We start from the raw sequence: 22,824 nt of genomic DNA, 5'->3' as shown, positions 1-22,824 counted from the left end.
ATGTTTGGGGCTCTGACCCGGAGCAGCCGTTCACCTCTCTGGTTTTCTGGTAGGCTTGCCTCAGCTCCTTAAGTTTCACGCAGCACTGCTTCGGGTCCCTGTTATGGCCTCTGTCCTTCATGCCCTGGGAGATTTTGACAAATGTTTTGGCATTTCAAAAACTGGAACGTAGTTCTGGTAGCATGGATTCCTCTCCCCATACAGCGATCAGATCCCGTACCTCCCGTTTGGTCCATGCTGGAGCTCTTTTGTGATTCTGGGACTCCATCATGGTCACCTCTGCTGATGAGTTCTGCATTGTCACCTGCAGCTTGTCTCACTGGCCAAACAGGAAATTGAAATTCAAAAGTTCGCGGGCCTTTTCCTGTCTACCTGGCCAGTGCATCTGAGTTGAGAGTGCTGTCCAGAGCGGTCACAATGGAGTACTCTGGGATAGCTCACAGAGGCCAATACTGTCTAATTGTGTCCACAGTACCCGAAATTTGACTCAGCAAGGCCGATTTCAGCACTAATCCCCTTGTCAGGGGTGGAGTAAGGAAATCAATTTTAAGAGCCCTTTAAGTCGAAAAAAAGGGCTTCGTCGTGTGGACGGGTGCAGGGTTAAATCGATTTAATGCTGCTAAATTCGACCTCAACTCCTAGTGTAGACCAGGGCTAAGAGGGACATGGCATGTGGCTGCTACTTAGAAGGTCCCTGGGTTGGGGCCTGGAGTATTGGGTGGGCTTGGGTCCCCCGCAACAGCCATTGGGGAAGTGGGGGCTGCACCCTGAGAGAAGGAAGTTTGGACAGGCCTAGGGAAGGGACTGTATGTGGAATTGTTACCCTCCAGAAGGGGGCTGAAGTGAGACTGACCAGCTAGAGAGCTGGGGTCAGAGGACTATAGGACATGCAAAGAGTCTCCAGGAAGGAAGCCCTATGACCATAGGCACAAACTCTATGCCTGGGGTGCTCTGGGGCTGGAGCACTCATGGAAAAAAATAGTGGGTGCTTAGCACCCACCAGCAGCCCTACCGATCAGCTCCTCTCCCTCCCCCACAGCACCTCCCAGTGGCCCACCAATCAGTTCCTCCCCCTTCCTCCCAGTGCCTCCCATCCACTACGATCAGCTGTTCAGCGGTGTGCTGGAGGAGAGGAGGTGGAGCGAGGATGGGGTGCACTCGGGGGAAGGAGCAGAATGGGGTGGGAAGAGGTGGGGCAGAGTGGGGGTGGGGCAGGGATGGAGTGTTGGGGGAAGTGATGGAGTGGGGGCAGGGCCTGAGGTGAAGCAGCGGTCGAACACTACCAGGGAAATGAGGAAGCCAGTGCCTATGCCTGGGGTGCTGCTCCATCCCAGAGCAGGAACCTTCACATGTAAGCTGGACAACTAGGGCAGTGGTTCTCAACCAGGGGTACATGTACCCAAGGTGGTCTGCAGAGATCTTCCAGGGGGTACATCAAGTCATGTAGATATTTGGCTACTTTTACAACAAGCTACATAAAAAGCACTAGTGCAGTCAATACAAGCTAAAATTTCATACAATGACTTGTTTATATTGCTCTATATACTATACACTGAAATGTAAGTATTATATTTCTATTCCAATTGATTTTTTTATAATTAGATAGTAAAAATGAGAAAAGAAGCAATTTTTCAGTAATAGCGTGCTGTGACACTTTTGTATTTTTATGTCTGATTTTTGTAAGCAAGTGTTTTTTAAGTGAGCTGAAACTTGGGGTTCTGCACTACAAACCCAAGTTTCAGACTCCTGAAAGGAATACAGCAGTCTGGAAAGGTAGAGAGCCACTGAACTAGGGTACTGAGATTGGTCCTCAGTCTCACCAACAGGGCCTCAGTCTGGGGAGGGCTACAGAGACATTGCCAGTGGAGGGGTACCATGATGGGTCCTGTTGTACTGTGGAAGGACTGACCCCAGGGAGGGCTACAGAGAAGGACACGCCCAAAGAAGGGGTACAATGATGGGCCCCTTTGGGCTGTTAAAGACTGAGTCGAGGGCGGGCTGCAGGGACATACCAGCTGAGGGTACTGTGATGGGCCCTATTGGACTGTTAAGGACTGAGCATGGAGAGGGCTGCATGACATTACCGAGGGCCCTGAAATAGGCCCGGTTGGATGGTATACCCCAGAAGGGGTTTGTTTTGCTGTGCACATGGACTGTATGTGATGTGGACAGAAGGCTGGGTCACCGAAGACCCACCTCAGGAGTGCAGTGGCCGACCAGGGGCACAATGAGCGGAGAAGTTGAGAAAAATTGCAGGCGTGCCCACACTCACCTGGTGTACACTCACGTGAGGTGAGCCCCACACCATTACAATAATCTAATTTTTAATAATTGCCAGTCAGTGGGAGTTGCACCTGTTTCGCCAAAAGGAGTATTTATCCCAGAATCTTTAACATTCCCCTGGAAAGCCACCTGAGATGGGCATAAGGGGCCTTGGTTTCCCATCTTATCTAAAGGGTGGCACTTCTCTCAGTTCAACAGAGTACTGCACTGTAATGCCACCATTGCCCACACCAGACTGCAGATCAGAGAGTGGGACTTGATTCCACAATCATCTGTCTGTCTAAGAAGTGATAGTGTTATCAGTTGAGTTATATTATTGTTCTTAGGGTGAACACCTTTTGGCTATCAGCGCTCAGTATCACTGTCCTAGCAAGGAGAAAACACCTAGACTCACAGATCCAGACCAACAAGCACATAGCTAAGAAAATGTAGAAACAGAGAGAAGAAAAATGTTTAACTGTGCCATGGACTTTCTCTTTCCATTGCACAGTAGCTCCAAGAAATTAGAACTTGCTACTTCAGCTGACATTTCAGCAAGTTGTTTTCTTCCTGGAGCACTCTTCTCTGGCCTTCATGGAATGTGCAACATGTCCACAGCTCTTACATGCCACCCCCAACATATTTACAATAACACAGCTAAGTCATTCATTCATGACTAAGTTAAAGTAGCATTCAAACCTTCAAAGCATGCGATGTCTATAAACCCCATAAATTATGCTGGCTCTGTTATCTGATATAATGAATCAAATTCTTGGGTGAGTCACAATCTGAAATGGTGGTGGGTCTCATTCATCAGGTTTACCACAGCAGCCATTTAAAAAAAGTCTTTAATTTACAGCACTATGTGTTTCCCAGTGGAACAGCTAGGCAGCATAGCCATACTTGACTGATCCACTGTTAGATTTCCTACCTATCTCTGCAGCGAGATATGAAAGTTTCTTTTGGCTGGAATTAGAGGGCTATGTCCTGTAAGGTAACACTTGGAGGTTTTGTATATTTTAATTCAGTTCTTGGTTGTTCCTCCCTGCTTGTCTGCTGGGAGAGAAAAGTGGAGGAAGAGAGAACCTTTGGGGGCAGGCAGTAGTGTGACTACTCGTTTTCTCACATTGGCAATCAGTACTCATTCACTGCTGGTGGGGAGGTTAGAGGATTTTTTTTTTATTAGACTAGTCTCTGGTGCAATTGGAAAAGGATCAGGGATAGTTGATTAACCAGAAAAGCCTCCCGAGATTTACTATGGGAATATCAAAGAATGATGGATGGGTAAGTCGAGAAAAGACCCTTCAGTTTGAACACCCGTATTTTTGTAAAACTGCTTCCTTCACTTTCTCCCATGGAGTGGGGCCCTATAACTTATAAGTTCGAGTTGTGACCCACTTTTTCTTGTAATTTTTTCCTTTCTGTTTTCTCTGACAGCAAGACTAGGCTTCGATCCAGACTGAAAACTAATTGCTCTCAATAGAGAGAGTAAACGTCTTTGGTATACAAAAAGAAACTGGATGGGAAGTTAAAAAGGTGTGCTTTTGTTAGATTTTGGCCGAGGCATTGAGATCGATTCGGAACGAATTGAAATAAAGGGTTTTGTTTGTCCCAAAAGACCTTTCAGACAATACCAACACAAGGAAGCTTTTATTTAAGATACTCTTCCCCAGAACTGGTTTCAACATTTGTTCAGACTCCAAGACCTGTGGTTTACTTAATATTCTGCAGGGAACGTATGCAGTCTACGCAAAAAATAAGCAAATCTGAACAAGTTTTGCTCAGAACTAAATTTGGTATTGTTAAGGTCCTGAATAAGTGGCATTGCATTATCCGTTTGCCATGCAGCACTAATTGTAAGTAATGAAAATCCATTCAAGTACGACATTTAGTCCCAATGGACTTTTAAAGTACACTACTGGCCACCGTTCAAAGAATGACACAGCTAGTATTATAATTGATGGAGTCTGCCTATGCATATGCTGTCTGCTACCGTATATAGCTGAACAGTTTTTCTCAGATAATATTCTGTTAGTTCACACTGATATTTTTTTTTAAAAGAGACATTTAATAAAAACAGTCTCTCATCCTGAAGCAGTATTGTGGTAAGGGTGACAGCTGCCAGGTATTCTGCTGAAGCAGCTATGTTGCATAAACAGACATTCTTTGACTAAAGTTTAAACTATTTAAAAATAACCTCTTGCGTTCCCTTTGTTTTCACTACCTGGATATGGTCACTGTCAGAAGTGTAGGACCTGCAGCTGAGGCACCAACCAGAGCCTACAGATTATGGGATGGGTGTGTGACTAATTAACATTTTTAAACATGATCATTTTTGTCACCACTGGGTGCTAGTGGTGTTTAAAAATGTTAGTTAAAACTAGTTAATTAACACACCACTCATTTTCCCAGTCTAGACAAGCCCTTAGAGGCAGGATGCGTGTATTGTTACTGCTCATTTTCCTGAGTTCCACTTTTCTCCCAACCATACATCCGTGCAATCCCTCCCCCCACCAAAAGAAGCCAGCAGAAGACACCCTGCAGTCAGTGGGGTTGCTCAAGTGTAACTGAGAGCAGAAAGTGCCACACTGACTTAAGAAATAAACATCTTTCTAAGATCAGATTTAGAACTTTTGGCCCAAATTTTTCTCGGCTGTATCAGTGTAAATCCAGAGCAACCTCCATTGAGTCATTGACACTGAGAGAGGAATTTGGCCCAGGATCACCTTAAGAGCCACAGGCTGTATCCAAACTGCAAAGAAAACCGACAGCACTGAGTCTCAGAACCCACTCTGGGCTCAGGCTGCAAGGCTAAATATAGCAGTGTAGACATTCCCGCGTGGGCTGGCGCAGATGGTCCAAGACTCTCCACCCTTGCCATGTTTCAGAGCCCGGGCCCCTGCCTGATCAGGAATGTCTACACTGCTCCTTTTAGCCCTGAACCCCAAGCCCTGTGAGCCTGAGTCAATGGATCCAGGCTCCCAGATTCAACGTCACAGTGTTTTCTTTGCAATCTAGACAGACCCTTCAGTTAATGGAGTTACTGTGGGAAATGAGCTATTTTGGAGATTTTGCCATAGTAGCGGCAGCAACAACAACAAAAAAGGACAAATACTGAGATTTTTTACTTGATCCTTACTCAAGCAAACTCCCTCTGATTATCTGAGTAAGGGCTAATGTGATTAAAAACTGAAAAAACATGTCATGATCTTAGTCATATTCTAAAATGTCAGTGAACTGTATTTCCTAAGTTGCCCCAGCCACTATGGATGAAAGGTCTTATGCAGAGGTCTAGCACAAGGCCTATGCACCACTTAAATCCCTCAAAACAGGGCATAGCTGGGACTATTTTGAGGTCTTAAATGAATGTAAGAGGCCCAGAGGCCTTGAGCTGCCTCCCGCACAGGAAGAGTTTCACTCAGTGTAAAGAAAACTTACTGATTTCTGCTTTATTCATGTGTAGGCCATTTTTTTGGTCTTGGGCCATGCATATAGTCTTTGGAGGGACATGAAATTGTCGAGTAGCAGCCTGCATAGAGCAGCAGGGAGACAGCAGATTACTAAACTGGCTGTCATACAGAAACCCTGATGTCGTAGGTAGCATTCTAAGGAAAGCTTTTTACTGAGTGTCAGTTACTATATAAAAGAGCAGAGATGTATAGGTAGGAAATTAGGGTGACCAGATGTCCCGATTTTATAGGGACAATCCTGATATCTGGGACTTTGTCTTATATAGGCACCTATTACCCCCGACCCCATCCCGATTTTTCACACTTACTATCTGGTCACCCTATAGAAAATGCACAGTAACAAATTCTACTCTGTATCCCATGTGTTTCTAGGGCCTTAGGGAGATCAAGCTATTTCACCCCTCACTTTTCATTATGTTACATCATTCTACAAATAGCCTAATGTAACTTTACACAATCCAGTACCCATGTAACAGTACAGCAAAGATCTATAGAAGCAAATAGGATTTTCCACATTTAGACAACGTCAAAAATATGCACAGCTTCCAAAAAAGATAGTTATTTACTGACTTCGTAAAAATGGTAAGACAAAGTTCTTAATTCCAGTAAAGCTTGTTTATTATATACTGAAGTTTTTGTGCGTGGAGGTTATGGAGACTGGTGGTGGTTGTAAGCAGAAAGCAGTATGTAAAACTTTGAAATATTCCAGGTAGCTAATATGCACTAGCAGTCTATCCACTTTCCACTCCCCTCCCCCAATAAAAATCAAAGAACTGCAGGACAAAGACAGGACTAGCAAAGTCAGTTTTCCTGTATTAATGTGAACCTTGTAAAGATTTAACTGGTGCTTGTGTCTAGTGCTTAATGAACCAAATCCTGAGAGGTGCTGAGTACCTGCAACTCATCAGATTAAATAAACCCTGAGGTCCTTAGTTTTACTCAATCCTTACTCAGGCAAACTCTGTGCACCAGAGCTGGAGTGGCGCTGAGCAGCTGTTGAATTCAGCAGGAGTTGCAGATGGTCAGCACTTCTCAGGATATGGCCTGTTGACTTCTGCTATAATTTTGCTTGAATAAAATCTGAATAAAGACCAGGTGCTCAGCTCTGATCATGACTTGTCTCAATGGGAATTCCTGGTGTTTACTGAGGGCACGATCCAGTGCTTCCTGAAGTCAGTGAGAAAAGTCTGAATCATACCCTTAGGTGTTTAGCACTTCTCCAGAATTGCCTTAATGTGATTAATATGATCTGAAGTGAATGTTTTAGTTATTCATTATTATTTTTAGTAGAGGCCCCAATCAAGGTATGGGACCCCATTATGCTTTGTACTGTATAAATACATAATCCCTGCCCCCAGAAAGAGCCCTAGTCTAGGAGATAAATTTCAGATAAAGGTTCATTACTTAATAGCAACAGGAAGACATTATGAAGTGTGGAATCGACTTTAGACACCGTTTGAAAGGCATATGGTATAGACCGCTGCAACTTGGAGAAAGCTGCCCTTTTTCTGATTGGAAGTACACGCCGTTATGGAGGAGTGTTTCAAAGGCACAAGGGGAAGTTAGTTCCATTGACTTTCAGTTGTGTGCCAGACTCCCCTTTCTGCCTTTGAAAGTCTCTCCCTACCACTCTATTTTTAAAAGCTCTTTTTCAATGAGCACTGGAGCTGAAAAGTTTGTCCTGAAATATCTTAATGATACAGTATAGTTTTGCAGTGCACAGTCAGGCTGCTGTTACAAAGGGAAGTGAGTTGAGTTATACAAGCAACAACTTTCTCTGGGAGTTGAAGTAGAATTTAAGAATTTCCCTTTTTACCAATCTGATGATAATAGGTCTACATGATTGTATGACTCAGTGAGAGTCAGATCTTAAAACGTTGCAGGTACGAAAAAGCAAGTTTACAAGTCCGTGCAGAGCTGCATTCTCAGTATTGCCTCTACTCCACCCACAGCTAATTGTGGTGTCGATTAATGACTCTTGAAAAGACTCACGGCTGGCCCAGATCAGCTGACTCGGGCTGCGGGGCTATAAAATTGCAGTGCAGATGTTCGCGAAGGGGGAGGGTGCTAGAGCCAGGGCTCCAGCCCAAGCCCAAATGTTTACACTGCACTTGTAAAGCCCCACAGCCTGAGCCCCACGAGCCCGAGTCAGCTGACCCAGGGCAGCTGCAACCATGCTGTGGGTCTTTTATCACAGAGTAGACGTTTTCACCAAGCAGAGAGATAGTAGACTGGAGTTCTGTTTCCATGGCGAAATGCATGGAGTAAACACTTAATACATCCAAAACCAAAGGGGGGTTGTAGACGTCTTGAAGTTTGTGCCTAAACTGGGCAATACCATCATGTTACAACATGTATTAGCCTGTCCAATGTTAGATATGATTTAGTACTTGGTGTGGTGTCATAGCGCTGCCCCCTGCCTGGAGTGCTCTCTTGCCGCAGGCCACAGCATAAGAGGCACGCCTGCCTCAATTCCCCTCCTTCAGAGTCCCCAGAGATAGTCCACAGAGTGTTCCAAAGTATAACTATAGCCCTTGAGGGGCTCATTTATTACAGAATCCCATGCACATAAATCATAACAAATGTCCCACAAGAATAGTCCAATCTTCCCCAGCATAATCCAAACACTATAGGTAACATCCAGCCCCAGCGTCCCTCTCCAGGTCCTGGCTCCAGTAGTGTGATGGAGCTAAAACACACTGGAACAGCGTTCCAGCTCCACTACACCACTGTGCCTCACCCCCCGCAGCCTGGGGACAGGGAGATACTTCACTTTAGGACTACACCACTGCCTGGCTCTCCAGCACAGCTCTGGTGTCCCTCCCATGGCCCGGCTCTTCAGCGCAGCCCTGGAGTCTCTCACCATGCCCTAGCTATCCAGCACAGCCCAGTCCTGTCCTTGTACCGGGACAGCCCTTCCAACTGGAGTGTAACCATGCTTTTCCAAGTGGGAACCCCACACAGCCTCTCTGCTGGGAACATCCTTGCCAGTGCGCCTTCCTTCATTCTCCCTGGTCCTTTCACTCTGGGTGAAGCTCTCTGGCCCTGAGATGTCAATTGGTAAGTTCCTCTGCTGCTCCCTTGCCTTCAACTGTCTCCATCCCTGGTTCTCTGGCTTGGGGACAGCAGCCAGCAAACCACTCTCACTGCTCCTCTGCCTTCAGCCTTTTCCCTGGTCCCAGACATAAAGTCTCCTAGTTCATTCCTCCCTCTTCCCAGGGAGGGCCTGCAGAAATCTTTCTGCAACTTTCCCCAGAGACTTCTCCAGTCTCCTGACCAACTCTCACTGGGACTCTCCCTCAGTAGGTCTCTCCCTTACCTTTTATAGCCCCCAGGTGCTGCCTCACTCTCATAATTGGCTAAATGGGCGCACCAGCTCTGGCACAGGGGAGCTGGACCTACTTCATTTACTGGGGCCAGCCACCCTGTGACCTATAGACAAAAGACTATTGGGTTTAAACTTGTCTCAGCAGACAAGGTCTACCATGTGTTAATGTGTATCTCCTAATGTAGAGAAGACCAAGTAGTTATTCTTTTATTCTTTCCAATTCTTTTTGGTCCCAGTCCACCAAAGCACTTACACATGTGCTTAAATTTAAGTTTGTGAGGTGTCCCATTGATGTAAAGTTAAGTATGTGCTTAAGGCCCTGATCCACAAAGTTATTTAGGATCCTAACCTTTATTGTGTCAGTGAAAGATAGGAGCCTACATACCTTTGTAGATTTGGTCCTAAGTGCTTTGCTGGATCAAGCCCATAGTCTGAAAACAAAATGAAATCGTTGTTGGAACATCAAGTGGAAGTGATCCATCTAGCTGATTCTGTACAGTAAGATAAATGATAGAATAATAAGGCAGTTTTAGAGAAGAAATCAGAGGTGAGGTGGGTGTTTTTATTAATCATTTGCCAGACATTTAGGACTCTGTGCACTAAGGGTGTATGTTAAGTGCCCTACTGGGGACTTGGGTGCACAAAAATGTGCATGCATAATGATAATTATTTTTAGCTGTTCTAGGCATTTCAGTTGCACATTTGAAAGTAAAAGGCAAACTTTTCAAATGTGGATTCCCTAAACTTAGACCTCTCAATCTACATAAACCCAAACAAAGGGCTTTATTTTCAGAAGTGCTGAGCACTTACCACATCGATTGAAGTCAAGCAAAGGGGAGTACACTTATAAAAAATTAGGCCACTTATTTACTGTTGGCATGTAACTTGAGGAACCCACATTAGAAGTTTTGGCCAAAAGATTTTACACACATTATTCTGAGGGCCAGAACTTCAGCTGAGGATCTGACTGATGTGTGTCTAATTCCTTAAAATGTGCAAAACTGAGAGAGACCAGGTAGGTGAGATAATATATTTTATTGGACCAACTTCTGTTGGTAGAAGGTACAATCTTTCAAGCTTCACAGAGCTCTTCAAGTCTGGGGAAATAAACAAAGTGTCTGAGCTAAATACAAGTTGGGCTCTTGCATTTTCTCAGGAAGTAATATTTAGTCTGGCTTCCTTCTCCTTCATATTGAGAAGTTTCCAGAAGTTGATCCAATAAAAGATATTACCTCACCTATGTTGTCTGTCTCATATCCTAGGATCAACACAGCTACAACAACATGGCAGACAAACCTGTTTACTAAGTTTAGGAGACAAATTTTCACTCCAACCTTGCTGAAAAGGAACTCTGGTGTCTAAATAGGTAATTATTCCTTCAGGTCTTCCAAGTTCCACTAATTTTTGCACTCTCATTCAAGCGCACAATAGATTTACTCACTGGAAAGTGTTATCCATTGAAAATGTAAATGTACATAAAATGACCAAATTTTCACACCACATTTTGAACCTGCAACAAAAAGCATCATTTTGAAAATCTTGTCCAAATTAAGAGGCTAGATTAATCCATCTTTCAAGTCTTAGGTCCAGATTCTTAGCCGGTGTAAATTGAATTACCTCTATTGAAACCACTGGGGCTATGCCAATTTATCCTAATTAAAGATGTGGCCCTTAAAAATAAATTGAAAACTTCAATTAGATATAGGAAAAGAAACAGGAAACTACTTGTTTTCATGTCCACAAGACTTTAGGATTTGTCCTATAGTGGTATGACATTGTCCAACTAGACAGTAACTGGAATGAAGCCCGTTAGCCAACTTACACATAACAGATCATCATTTCTCACTAATTCCAGTATGGATTTTAACATTACATACTTACAAAAATTGCTTGGAAAATGCCAAATAATCATCCATCCTATGCTGTAGTTCTTCATAAGTAGCTGTGATATGTTGTCAGTACCTGTACATATGTTTGCACCGTGATTTTGATAACTTTACATTATGCAACTGTTATAAATGGTTGAGATATATTTAGTGTTAAAGGACACAATTCTATCATCCTTATTCATTTTAAATAATACCTTACTTGCAAATAGTCCCATTGAAATCAAGTATATTTCCCACAGTAGGATACTACACAATGTGAGTAAGGGTAGCAGAATTGGACCCAAAGCTCTGACAACTAATTTGTTTTTAACCATCCTAAAAGAGTTAGTATATATTGCCCCATATGTTACAAATGTATAGTCCCGTTTTTTGAAGACGTTAAGTTTTATAGGCATTTGAGAACACATCAAATTATTTATTTTATGGGTTTTTAAATTTGATTACTGATCATAACATTATCAGTTGTTTACCGTCTACAGAGTTTAGAGTAGCAGCCGTGTTAGTCTGTATTCGCAAAAAGAACAGGAGGACTTGTGGCACCTTAGAGACTAACAAATGTATTTGAGCATAAGCTTTCGGGAGCTACAGCTCACTTCATATCTGTTATACCTATAGCTTCATAGTGAGCTGTAGCTCCCGAAAGCTCATGCTCAAATACGTTTGTTAGTCTCTAAGGTGCCACCAGTACTCCAGAGTGACTGCCAGCTTTGTGCAGCTAGTAAAAATTGTTCTGGTGTATTCCAGTTACATGTTAAATATGTGGCTAATATGGCAACTTTTCATTTCTCTTCTTGATTAGAAGTTACAGCCCCTACTTCAATCGTGGAGTTAAATCCTGCTCACCTTAGTTATGCAAGTTGTCCTATTGAAATCCACTCGTGTGAGAATTGGAGGCTTTTTGAGCTATGCAAACACATGGGGTGAAATCCTGGCCCTATTGAAGTCAATAGCAAAACTTCCTTTGGCTTCAGTAGGCTCCTGCCCCCAAAGACTTTTCATGTTCATGATTTTTCCTCCTTTCTACTTCCCATCAAACTTTATTGATAGAAAGAAGCCAGTATTATAGAACCATATTGCAAACATAATCCCAGCTTTAAAAGATGAGCTTTCCTTCTTCCCCTTATAAACATTTCCTTCTCCTACAGACTGGGTCTGAACCATCCCCTCAAGGACAAGTGGAAGATGTTCCAGTGAGCAGTGAAAGAACTGATGAGCCGGCTCGTCATGTCTTCTCTTTCTCCTGGTTAAACTCATTGAATGAATAACTATAATTCCGGCTGGCTTTGGATGTACTTACCCGAGAGGAGCTATGAGGCAGCAAGTGACCTGGCTGGAACCAACAAGAAATAATCCATATAAGGGACATCTTGATTAGGTTTAATTCCCAGGGCCTTATTTGAATTCCATTATACTGTATCTGATACTTTTAGATTAGAATGATGTTTGGAAATAGCTGAATAAAAGGAGTGGGAAAACTGGACTAATAGATGTGTTGATGAAATACTGTACTAAGAGTGACTGTGTGTTCAAGAAAAACCTGTTTCAGAGAGGAGAATGTTGAACAGAAGCTTCATGCTATAATTAGAGTTTCAAAATTAGTGAACATTATGATTGTTTGTAGCCAGCCTGGGTGTCCTGCTGTATTTTTGTAAGTGCTTACCCAAGACTGTTCGTTGAAATATGACCCCCTCACTACTCTTCACTACACCAGTTGGAGTAACTCCACCTTTTCAACTTATTGCTAACTCTTGTGGCAAATCCTTGACAAAATCCATAAAACTCAAAGGTAAGTCTAAAACTCCACTCAACACAACCAGGGTGCTGAATTATTCCAGCACAAATGGTGCTACTGCATGCTTGATGCGCAAGAACTGAGCGTAAATGGGGATTGCAAGAGGAGCTTTTCACCCTTAGATTTGTATTTTCCAGCTGTGGTTGATAGGTCACAATTAATAACACTCGAACCATTCAGAAATGTTATATTTTATATGGCTGTAGACAATAAAGATATAGCTGTAGGAAGCACTGGATTGGAACCCTTCCTGAATTATGTGGGATACAGATCTGTATGTGTATCTTCATTATCTGTATTTCCCCAAAAGGCAAGGAGAGGGCTCTGAATAAGTGTTTCAGCTTGTGCCTGTCTATATCCATATCTGTTATACCTATAGCTTCTCAACTTCCTTTGATACATGAAATCAACACTCACTTTTATCCTATTGAGCAATTTGACAGTAAAAGGGCAAGACCTTTGAAACCACAAAAGACCATTCTGAGCTGAACTGTGATGAGTTTATTGCAAGTATCTGTTAAAGAATGCATTTAAAAGATTATAAACCCATGGAAAAGGCTACCACAGTGCAGAGAGACGTGTCCAATGTATACTACAGATATTTAACTAGTGAAACTGGTTACATAAACTGACATGCCTTTTATAATGGTGAGCAGATTGACACTGCACTTGATTCTGAAGGTGAAATCCTGGGAGTTTTCCCACTGACTTCCATGGGCATCAGGATTTCTAACCCTAACACTCTAAGGACAGTTAGAAAAATTATTACAGACTTGAATACTGTATGAGTATTTCCTAATGGGTGCTGACTGTCATCATCTCTGAAAGAGTTCAATAGTCTTTGAGAGTCATAAATACATTACAGGGTCAGGGTCTAAGAGCCAGATCCAAAGCCCATTGAAATCAAGGGGAATCTTTCCATTGACTTCAATGGGCTTTGGATCAGGCCCTGAATACATAGCTCTTCTTATAGCACCATGACTGACAGTGAAGACATACATTTTTTTTCATGGTACCATAGTCAATAGCATAAAATGGTTGATTAATAAATGCCAGAAGGCAGTATAGTATAATGTGGGAGCCAAGTAATTCTTGAATACAAAGCCCAGTTCTGACAACAGTTTGAAAGTAGCCTACCTACCATCTATGTTGTTTCTGTTTTTCCTCCTGTAAAATGGGACTATGTAGGATGGGTTTGAGGATCAGTTAGTTAATATTTGTCCAGAGCTTTGAAAGAACAAAGTATATATTAAGAGTTAACAGATATCTTCACTGAACAGCAGTAAAATTCATCACCGCACCCAATTGTGTTTTTTCCACAAGATTTTGTTCTCAATGAATATTTGCAGCCAGGACTCAGACTTGTCTGCATTGGTTTCACAAAATCCTTCTTTGAACTCTTTTTTCCTGATGATTCATAAGATAATAGGAGAAAGCTGATTTCATAAATATGACAGATGTATGAATCCAGTAAGGAACTGTCCGTTTCACGTACTCAGGCGAATATGAGAATTTAAATAGTGTTAACAAAATCAATAGCACTTGAGTGATTTCCTTAAACCAAACATTTTCAAAATCAGTTGCATGACACCATAAAGTGCATTTAGCTGCTAAAAGGCACCCCTGCACACAGATGCATCCCCGAACTCAACGCTCACTCGTGTTAATTACAGGTCCACGAGATCCTACCGTCTCTCCAGTCACAACACTCCAGCTGTATTCTATGGGAAGTTCTTACGCACAAGGATGGCAGTGTAGAGCCCAAGGAGGAGAATTTTCTCCAGAGACTGAAGCCTCCTTTTAGAGCAATTTAATTCTTTTGGGCTTAAATTCACATTCGGCCAGTCACACGCTAGACCCTTCGGGGCATGTTACAGAGTTTGAGGTGTAATTCCCTAATTAGAGACTTTCATTAAGTACGGGCTCCACCCAAGAGATTGGAACATCTGCTTTGAAGTTAACACGATTTAACCCAGTTCTCCGTTCCCCGTGCCCCCAAACTCCCACTAGTGTGAGTGAGTTAGCGAGTTAGTGCAGGATTGGGCGTTGTGTGTGTTTAGACCGTCCAAAAAGGCTTTCAGTCTTCCCTAATGACTCTTTCGGAGCTGTTGTGGCATTATACCCTGCGCCAGAAGCGTTTAGTCATGCACGGGATGGTTGAGTTGCTGGACACACAGCAGCACGCTCAAATCTGGCATCTCGATAGATTATACAACGAGTTAGGGTGAAATTCGCCAGCACATTTATGTCTGTTTGAAGGGTTTTGTAGAAATGTTTCTTCTCGTGGACAGAAATTGTTTTTTCAACGTTAATCATTCAACTTTACAAAATAATCACCAATGGCATTGCCAAGCATGTGGCTTAATCCCCGCAACACTTCGTGTCAGATAGTTCTCAGGTGCAAAAATCTTCCAGCTCTTTTTTTTTAAACAGCATTCCTGTAAACCCAGAACAGCCGCACTAATTTTGTTTAAATTGGAGACAAGAAAAGCGGGGAGGGGGGCTAGACTGGCTTTTTGAAGGGCAGGTTTTAGCTTGGAGTCATTTTATTTTAACAGAGCTGAATTAAACAATTGAATTTGGGAGCGGATAGTGAAAATGCGGCTATGTACCGTGTTGGATGCATTTTCTGCACAGGGAGTCCATGCGATGTTAAAGAATATAATCGGGAGAAAGCATAAATATCCCCGAAACCCTTGATCTGCAATAAAGTCCTCGTACAGACCCATACCCGTAGCTGTATCCTCATAATATGCCCGTTGCTGGGTCCTATAATTTATGTACACTCGTTTTACACCTATCACTGCTTGAGCTATCAGCGTGCAGGTATTGGCCAATTCTCCGTTTCATTTCAGCGCTGTTATGGGTGGGTGGGTTTAAAAAAACCCAAAACAAATAGCTCAGGGAAAGCTTTATACATACATATATATATATACAGAAAGGAAACCCCTGCCGAATCTAGAAGACCCCCAAGGCAAGAAAGTCTATACAACCACAGTTACTTTGCAGCTTTTATTAAAAATATAAATATTAAACATTCTCTTACACACCAAAATTGACCGAGCGCTGAAAAGATGTTTTATTACGGAAATAGTACAGGAAAAAGTTACTCGCAGTAGCTTACAGAGATTCCCCCCCCCCCCCCCCGCCACAGACACACACACACACAAACACACACCTTTCCCCACAAGAAAAGTCTCTCTCTTGTCCAAAGGCTGCTTTGAACCCTTTTTTCCGCTGTCCCCATCCTAAAGTAGCGATGTCACTAGAATAACTTCGAAATGGAAACATAAAGGCGGGTAAGTTACGAATGACACTTGTCTCGTCACTGCACGGGGATACACGGCTGGGCATGCTAACCAAGGGACGTGGGCTCTGGCCAGTGTACACCCTCTATGTTTAAAGCTATATAAAAATACAGAGATGACGCCAGAGCAGCACTATGGTATATAATACTGTCTAATGTTGTGCCGACTGCAGGATCTCTTTGGCAAGGCGCGGCCGCTTCATTTCCCGATGATCTCCATCAGTTTCCTGTTGCTGTGAGCCTGCTGGGCTAACTGTTCGGCTCTGGCCATTTCCAAGACTTCTCGGAGGAGGTGGAAAGTCAGATCCAGGGAGATCGGGGGCTCCTCGGATCGCTTCCCCCTCGCCATCGCCTCCCGGGGCAGGCTCTCGGCTTCCCCCTCCCCGGGGCCCGCCGCAGGCTCGGGCGAGCGCTCGGGGAGCGGCGGCGGCGGGGGCTGCCCCGCGGCTCGGAAAAAGTTGGTGGCCCGGGCGCCCGCCGGGAGGCGGCTGCTGCTGCTGCTGCTGGGGGCGAAGGAGGAGGCGGCGGGGCTCCGGTGGAGGCTGCCCAGCCGCAGGAAATACTCTTCTCCCATGCGGAGCAGCACGGGCAGGCTCGGCGGCGGCGGGAGGGCATCCGGCGGCAGCGGCGCGCTGGCGGCGGCGGGGGGGCTCCCGCGGAGGGCTCTGCACTCATGGCGGGGCAGGAGAGCAACCAGCAGGATCCCTGTGGAGACCAACAGCTGGAGCTTCATGATCAACGCCCAGATCTGCAACGGGGACAGAAGCGGGGGGGGGGGGGGGGGGCGCGGGGCGGGGAGAGAAAACCTGCCGCGTTGGAGTTAGACTGGCCGGCCAGGGGAGCGCACAGCCCTGCCGGGCCGACCCCAGGGCCGGAGCCGCCCGGGCCGCTCTCCGTGGTGCTGAAGGCCCGGCCCCGCCCTGCGCCCCCCGGTCTCTGGCCCTGCCCCAGGCGCAGGGGGAGAGGGTTCCCTCTCCGGCGGGCTTACAGCGCTGGCTGACGCCCCAGCCCCTCAGAGGCGCGGAACGGAGCAAGCCCCAGCCCCGGGCGGGGACCAGCTCTGGCCGCGGAGGAGAAAGTCCCGGCGCTGCAGGTACCACGGCGAGCCACCGGGTGACGGCAGCCAGCCGGGGCTGGGCGGGGAGCAGGCGTCCCATTTAAAAACGTCCCGCGGCCTGGCTGCTGCCCAAGCAACGTTACAGCCGGCGCCGAGGTCGCCGCTCCCTCCCGCAGGGCCCCCAGGCCAGCGAGTGTGCCGGGCTCATTTGCAGGATCGGCAGCCGGTCGCCCGCACCCACCCGCCGCGCGTTCGTCCGAGCCCCGCAGCTGCCCCCGGGGCAGGCAGAAGTTTGCTCTGTTGCGGCGCACGCCGGCGATCGCTGCCTACCTGGGAGATGCCGCGGCCGGGTCCCAGGGCAGGTGAAGGCGGTCCGGGCCGGGGGCTTGCCGAGGTCCCGCTGTCACTCTGCCCGTGTCGTCTCTTCCCCAACTTGTGATCAGATTTTCTCCTAATCAGCGCCCGGGTGCGTGATTTTTATAGCGTAGACCCGCTTCTGGAATCACGCAGCCCTTGCCTAATAAGCTGACGCTTTCTTGACAGCTCGATTGCGTGCCCCGATCCACTGCTGAATAAATCATGGGGGCCCTTTCGGAGCAGCGACGGGCCGACTTGTGCTATCGCAACCCAGAATCTCACATCCAATTATATCAACAGATACTTATCGCCTCCGTGGTGACGTCAGCCGGAGCTGGGTCGGGGGAGCGGAGCAGGGCGCTCTCCCATTGACAAAAATCCTTGAATGAGATTTCCCAACGGGAGCTGAAGGCAACAGCGACCGACTTTTTACTATGAAAGGCCAAGAGGGTAGAAAACTTTCCACTCGAGTCCCGCCTGAGAAGTACCTGCCGTCAGCCCGGATCCAGAGCCGGGCAAGGCTGCTAATCAGATTCAGAGCTTGCAACCTGGCTTTGTCAACCTCCCGGTCCCTTCCCGAGCGAAGTTATAGTCAGAATGAACTAGAGACAGAGTTTGCTCTATTGCCAACACAACTCATCCCCAGTACCAATCTATATGTAAGAACACACAAGAACAAGTACAACACCCCCATAGAAAAGTCCCGATAAAGGACCCTGAAGTGAGATTTTGCCAAGAAGTTTCCCCATCGCTATCTGAAGATGAGAGGTCCGAGATACACATCTCCAGTTGAATATCTTAACACACTTAGCTGTTCTGAAAATTTAACAATCGGTAACACACACTCAGGTTAAATTGCCAGTAAAGCGGGAGGTAAAATCCAGCCAATGAGACTCACGTACTAAGGAAGGGATGTGTTTTTATGGGAACCCTACTGTTTGAAAACACATAAGCGACATCAAACTGAGAAACACAAGATCTGTTGTTGGGGTGTCAGGTTTGCTGGTGTCTGTGTTTGCAAATCGTAGGGCTAACGTCACCGCTTCAGGATGCTTACTGTAAGAGAAATCAACGCCTGCATTTGAAATTAACCTGAGACGATCAGATCGGTGCCAGGTAGGAAGTGTTCTCACTAAGTCTGTTGAAGTGTCTCATTCAAAAAATCCCTGCAAACGCGACAGTTGCCATTAGGTTATACACTAACCCTGTGATCCGAATTTCTGTATTAACAGTCAGTCAATCAACCTACATATAGCGATGGGGATTTATTGGAAACTTCCACTTTTCTTATCCTTTGTTTGCTGCTTCATCCGTGAGAAGTCAGAAGCCTGGCAATCTATCTACAGAGTCTCCTCCTGTGTATACCATGCGGCCATTATTTTCCCATTGAAAACATCTTGTCAGTGTCAGGAGACCCTGGGTTCTGCCGTCTAGAAATTAACAGCACATGAGTGAATGGCTGTTAAAACGCATTCAGCGGCATTTGAGGGCAGTTGTCTGGATGAAAATGCTACTATTGTGTTTGATGATACACTTGTTTCTTTGCTGCGCGGTGATCAAAAGAGCCCTTCACGCTTTAGGCAGTGGATGAGAGCTCCGGCGGGCCGCGCGGAAGGGCTGGGAAGGGATGCAGTGCGAAGGGATGCATCCTAGGCACAGCCGTGAGCGGGATGCCGCTGTAGCGCCTCCAACAAAAACTAGAGCCCCATGAATATATGGTAAGAAAAAGAAGAAGCCTCGATTAACTCGGGCTTAAATGATGCCGTTGATTAACTGTTGCTTGGTATGTGGAGGTTTTTCCACCCGTAGTTCACGACAGAGAACAACGTCGTTTTAATGGATTAAACAATCAGATTATTTAGCTGTATAACAAAAAGGGGAGGGGGGACTGTGCTCTAGGCATCATTGTAAAACTGCAGTAACAATGGGAAATGTAACCACACACGCTGCTTCTGGACGTCAATTTAAAGTCATTATTGAAGCACGTCAATGCAGGGTAGTGTTCCATACCATCCCACTGGGGAAAAGAGATTTCAGGCCTTGAGTCAGTGAGTTCTTTCAGTCCCCTGGTGTATTATTTTATTTTATTGTTTGTATTACTGGAGCATTTAGGAGCCCTAATCATGAACCAGCGCCCCTTTGTGCTAGGCGCTGTGCAAAGATTGTAGAAAAAGGGAGGCTCGATTCTCTTAGGGCCAAAAGTCTAATCTGAATACATCTTATGCAGGTGAAATTACAACTAATATTAAAGTGCATAACACTATATTAAGATTATATGAAAGAAGAACTTTCATATTGCAGCAATTTGGGGAAAATACATCACTGACTCAAAAAGATATTGGCAAATATTTTTCTGAGTTCCTGCTGTTGGTTCACCTACTTCCTCACAGATAGAATTCTCTTTTTGAATGATCTTGCAACAACAAAACTTGCTCTTAGGGAAATGTGTGCAATTCATTTGTGATATCCTCTTGGGTCAAATTCTGATCTCATTTACATGAATTCAGTCCCCACTGATAACACACTTTGGCCTTATCAGGATCCCATTGGAGGTGAAGTAAGGTTGCAAGAGACATCAATACAAGGGACCAAATGCTGCCCTCTAAACTGTGTAGAGAACCCGATTGATGTCAATGCATATTTGATGGAAAAGCTTGCTCCAAATAGCTTTATTGGGTTCCAGTGCAGGAAAGCCCTTAAGCAGAAGCTTTCCTGAATCAGGGTCTTAATTAGCAATGGTGAGGGGAATATTATGAAAAACAGCTGAATGGTAAATGGATTTAAGTTTCCAGTTGGATGTATGAAAAAGCCTATCTATGAGGCATAAACATACCAAAAGAAGGCAAGTTTTGATGGTGTATGTTGGCACAGATCCATTAACATCAATTGCACTATGCTGATTTGCACCAGCTGATGATCTGGCCTTCTGAGTTTAGAATTCCACTGACTGCATCTTCAAACCCATTACACTCTAGAGGAACATGCCTGAACTTTGCAGGTGTTTGAAATCCAAACTCAGACCTGAATCCAAATGTCACAAGTGGACCTTACCTTTATAATGGGAAGAATCAAACCCGCACCCCACATGCAAGACATTTTTGTTGGTTCAAACTGCTGATCAGGTCTTGGGCCCACCCGTAATTATAATTCAGAATTGCAACTTGACCTTGGGTATTGCAACTTGCCAGCCCTCTGTCTTTGTTTATCTTGTCTAGGTTGCAAGTTCTTTGAGGCAAGGACTGTCTCTGTCTGTATGTTTGGCTGGCATCTAGCACAGTCTGCCCCCCAATCTTAGTTGCCCCCCTAGATATTACTATTAATAACTCATATAAACATTTGTGGGAGTTTCATAACAATAGGAATATCTTGCCCCAAAAGTAAGTTTGTAAAATAATAAGCAATGCACAGGCTTATTATATGAGGTCAGATCCAGCAAGAAGCTGAACATCTTCCGAGAGGTACTACACACCCTTAGCTCCCATTGTGTCTATCCACTAAGCTATTTTTCAAAACATGTATATAATAAACAACCGGAAAAAACAGAAATAACAGCATAACACAGGCAGTTTTGCACGCCCATTAATGTGTGTTAACTCAGGCAGTCATGAACTGAAACACGTATTATGACAAAAACAGAAAGGCACTCATCTTGTAAATAGAAAAGAAGCTATTTGGATGTTTTTATAGTATGATACCACAACTTACACTGATGTTTATAAGTGGTTCACAAAAACAGGAGATAAGTTTGATCAAATGATAGTGGATGTAAGATGCACTCATTAAAATGGGACTCTAGATGCAAGCTGGGGTATTTGTTGTCATAACATCATCATTTCCAGTCTGTGATATATTTGAAAAGGATATGAAGCCTATTATAGTGTGATCACAGAGCTAAAGAAGACGAAGTGCTGATATGAATGAGTGTCCAAGTACAATGGATGAGCTCCAATGGAATTATGCAAATTGAAACCAGCTCAAGATATGACCCAATAGATTTTATATTTGATATCTTTTAAGTTAGATATTGCAGCCAATGTTATCCCCCCACCCCTCAAAAGAATGCTAGTGACAGTGAAACTAGCATGTAGATTGGGAAAGGTTGCTCAACATTGGCATAAGCCTACACCTTGCAAGAGTACTGCACCTTGGCATGCTCTTTAGATCAGTGATTCTCAACTAGGGGTACGTATATCCCTGGGGGTACACAGAAGTCTTCTAAGGGGTACATCAACTAATCTAGATATTTGCCTAGTTTTACAACAGTTTTACATAAAAAGCACTAGTGAAGTCAGTACAAACTAAAATTTCATACAGACAATGACTTGTTTATACTGCTCTATATACTATACACTGAAATGTAAAAAGAAAAGGAGTACTTGTAGCACCTTAGAGACTAACCAATTTATTTGAGCATGAGCTTTCGTGAGCTACAGCTCACTTCATCAGATGTATACCGTGGAAACTGCAGCAGACTTTATATACACAGAGAGATCATGAAACAATACCTCCTCCCACCCCACTGTCCTGCTGGTAATAGCTTATCTAAAGTGATCATCAGGTGGGCCATTTCCAGCACAAATCCAGGTTTTCTCACCCTCCACCCCCACACACAAATTCACTCTCCTGCTGGTGCTAGCCCATCCAAAGTGACAACTCTTTACATAATCAAGTCGGGCTATTTCCTGCATAAATCCAGGTTTTCTCACATCCCCCCCACCCCCATACACACACAAACTCACTCTCCTGCTGGTAATAGCTCATCTAAACTGACCACTCTCCAAGTTTAAATCCAAGTTAAACCAGAACATCTGGGGGGGGGGGGGGGGGGTAGGAGCCTGGTCCAGTCCACACAAGAGATCCACTTCCTGGACACTACAGTGCTAATAAACAATGGCCACATAAACACCACCCTATACCGGAAACCTACTGACCGCTATTCCTACCTGCATGCCTCCAGCTTTCACCCTGACCACACCACACGATCCATCGTCTACAGCCAAGCTCTGCGATACAACCGCATTTGCTCCAACCCCTCAGACAGAGACAAACACCTACAAGATCTCTGTCAAGCTTTCTTACAACTACAATACCCACCTGCAGAAGTAAAGAAACAGATTGATAGAGCCAGAAGAGTTCCCAGAAGTTACCTACTACAGGACAGGCCTAACAAAGACAATAACAGAACGCCACTAGCGGTCACCTTCAGCCCCCAACTAAAACCCCTCCAACGCATTATTAAGGATCTACAACCTATCCTAAAGGATGACCCAACACTCTCACAAGTCTTGGGAGACAGGCCAGTCCTTGCCTACAGACAGCCCCGCAACCTGAAGCAAATACTCACCAACAACCACATACCACA

The 22,824-nt window shown here is 44.8% G+C and overlaps 2 protein-coding genes and 1 long non-coding RNA gene across 15 annotated transcripts in view; 2 read left to right on the top strand and 1 right to left on the bottom strand.

The window, feature by feature from the left end:
* TRIM55 (tripartite motif containing 55) overlaps positions 1-12,429 on the top strand; it is a 65,726-nt gene extending 53,297 nt beyond the window's left edge. For 8 of the 12 annotated variants that reach the window (XM_075125162.1, XM_075125161.1, XM_075125165.1 and 5 more), the window contains one exon: positions 12,095-12,429. In XM_075125162.1, coding sequence (XP_074981263.1) covers positions 12,095-12,143 — 49 coding nt within the window. In that variant the 3' untranslated portion in view covers positions 12,144-12,429. Of the gene's footprint in view, positions 1-3,699; positions 3,799-10,322; positions 10,427-12,094 lie in introns of all 12 variants that reach the window. The other 4 variants (XM_075125166.1, XM_048840819.2, XR_012666964.1 and 1 more) reach the window with 3 other exon arrangements.
* A 3,310-nt stretch (positions 12,430-15,739) lies between these two features.
* On the bottom strand, positions 15,740-17,747 carry CRH (corticotropin releasing hormone). The gene is made up of 2 exons (XM_048840824.2): positions 17,436-17,747; positions 15,740-16,796 (listed from the first exon to the last, which is right to left on the bottom strand). The coding sequence occupies exon 2, from the start codon at positions 16,779-16,781 to the stop codon at positions 16,248-16,250; it is 534 nt and encodes a 177-aa protein (XP_048696781.2). The 5' UTR covers positions 16,782-16,796; positions 17,436-17,747; the 3' UTR covers positions 15,740-16,247.
* Positions 17,748-17,998: 251 nt separating this feature from the next.
* The window catches only part of LOC142071011 (uncharacterized), a 42,059-nt gene continuing 37,233 nt past the window's right edge, over positions 17,999-22,824 (top strand). For both annotated transcript variants that reach the window (XR_012666963.1, XR_012666962.1), the window contains exon 1: positions 17,999-19,180. This is a non-coding gene — a long non-coding RNA (uncharacterized LOC142071011). The remainder of the gene's footprint in view (positions 19,181-22,824) is intronic.

This window comes from Caretta caretta, chromosome 2 (assembly GCF_965140235.1).
Source record: "Caretta caretta isolate rCarCar2 chromosome 2, rCarCar1.hap1, whole genome shotgun sequence".
NCBI classification, from domain to species: Eukaryota; Metazoa; Chordata; order Testudines; family Cheloniidae; genus Caretta; species Caretta caretta.
The sequence above is the reverse complement of the archived record's forward strand: the minus strand, read 5'-3'. Positions and strand labels throughout refer to the sequence as shown.

Bases quoted from the DNA above. Each gene is read 5' to 3' on its own strand.
- CRH (XM_048840824.2), bottom strand. From the start codon at position 16,781: ATGAAGCTCCAGCTGTTGGTCTCCACAGGGATCCTGCTGGTTGCTCTC.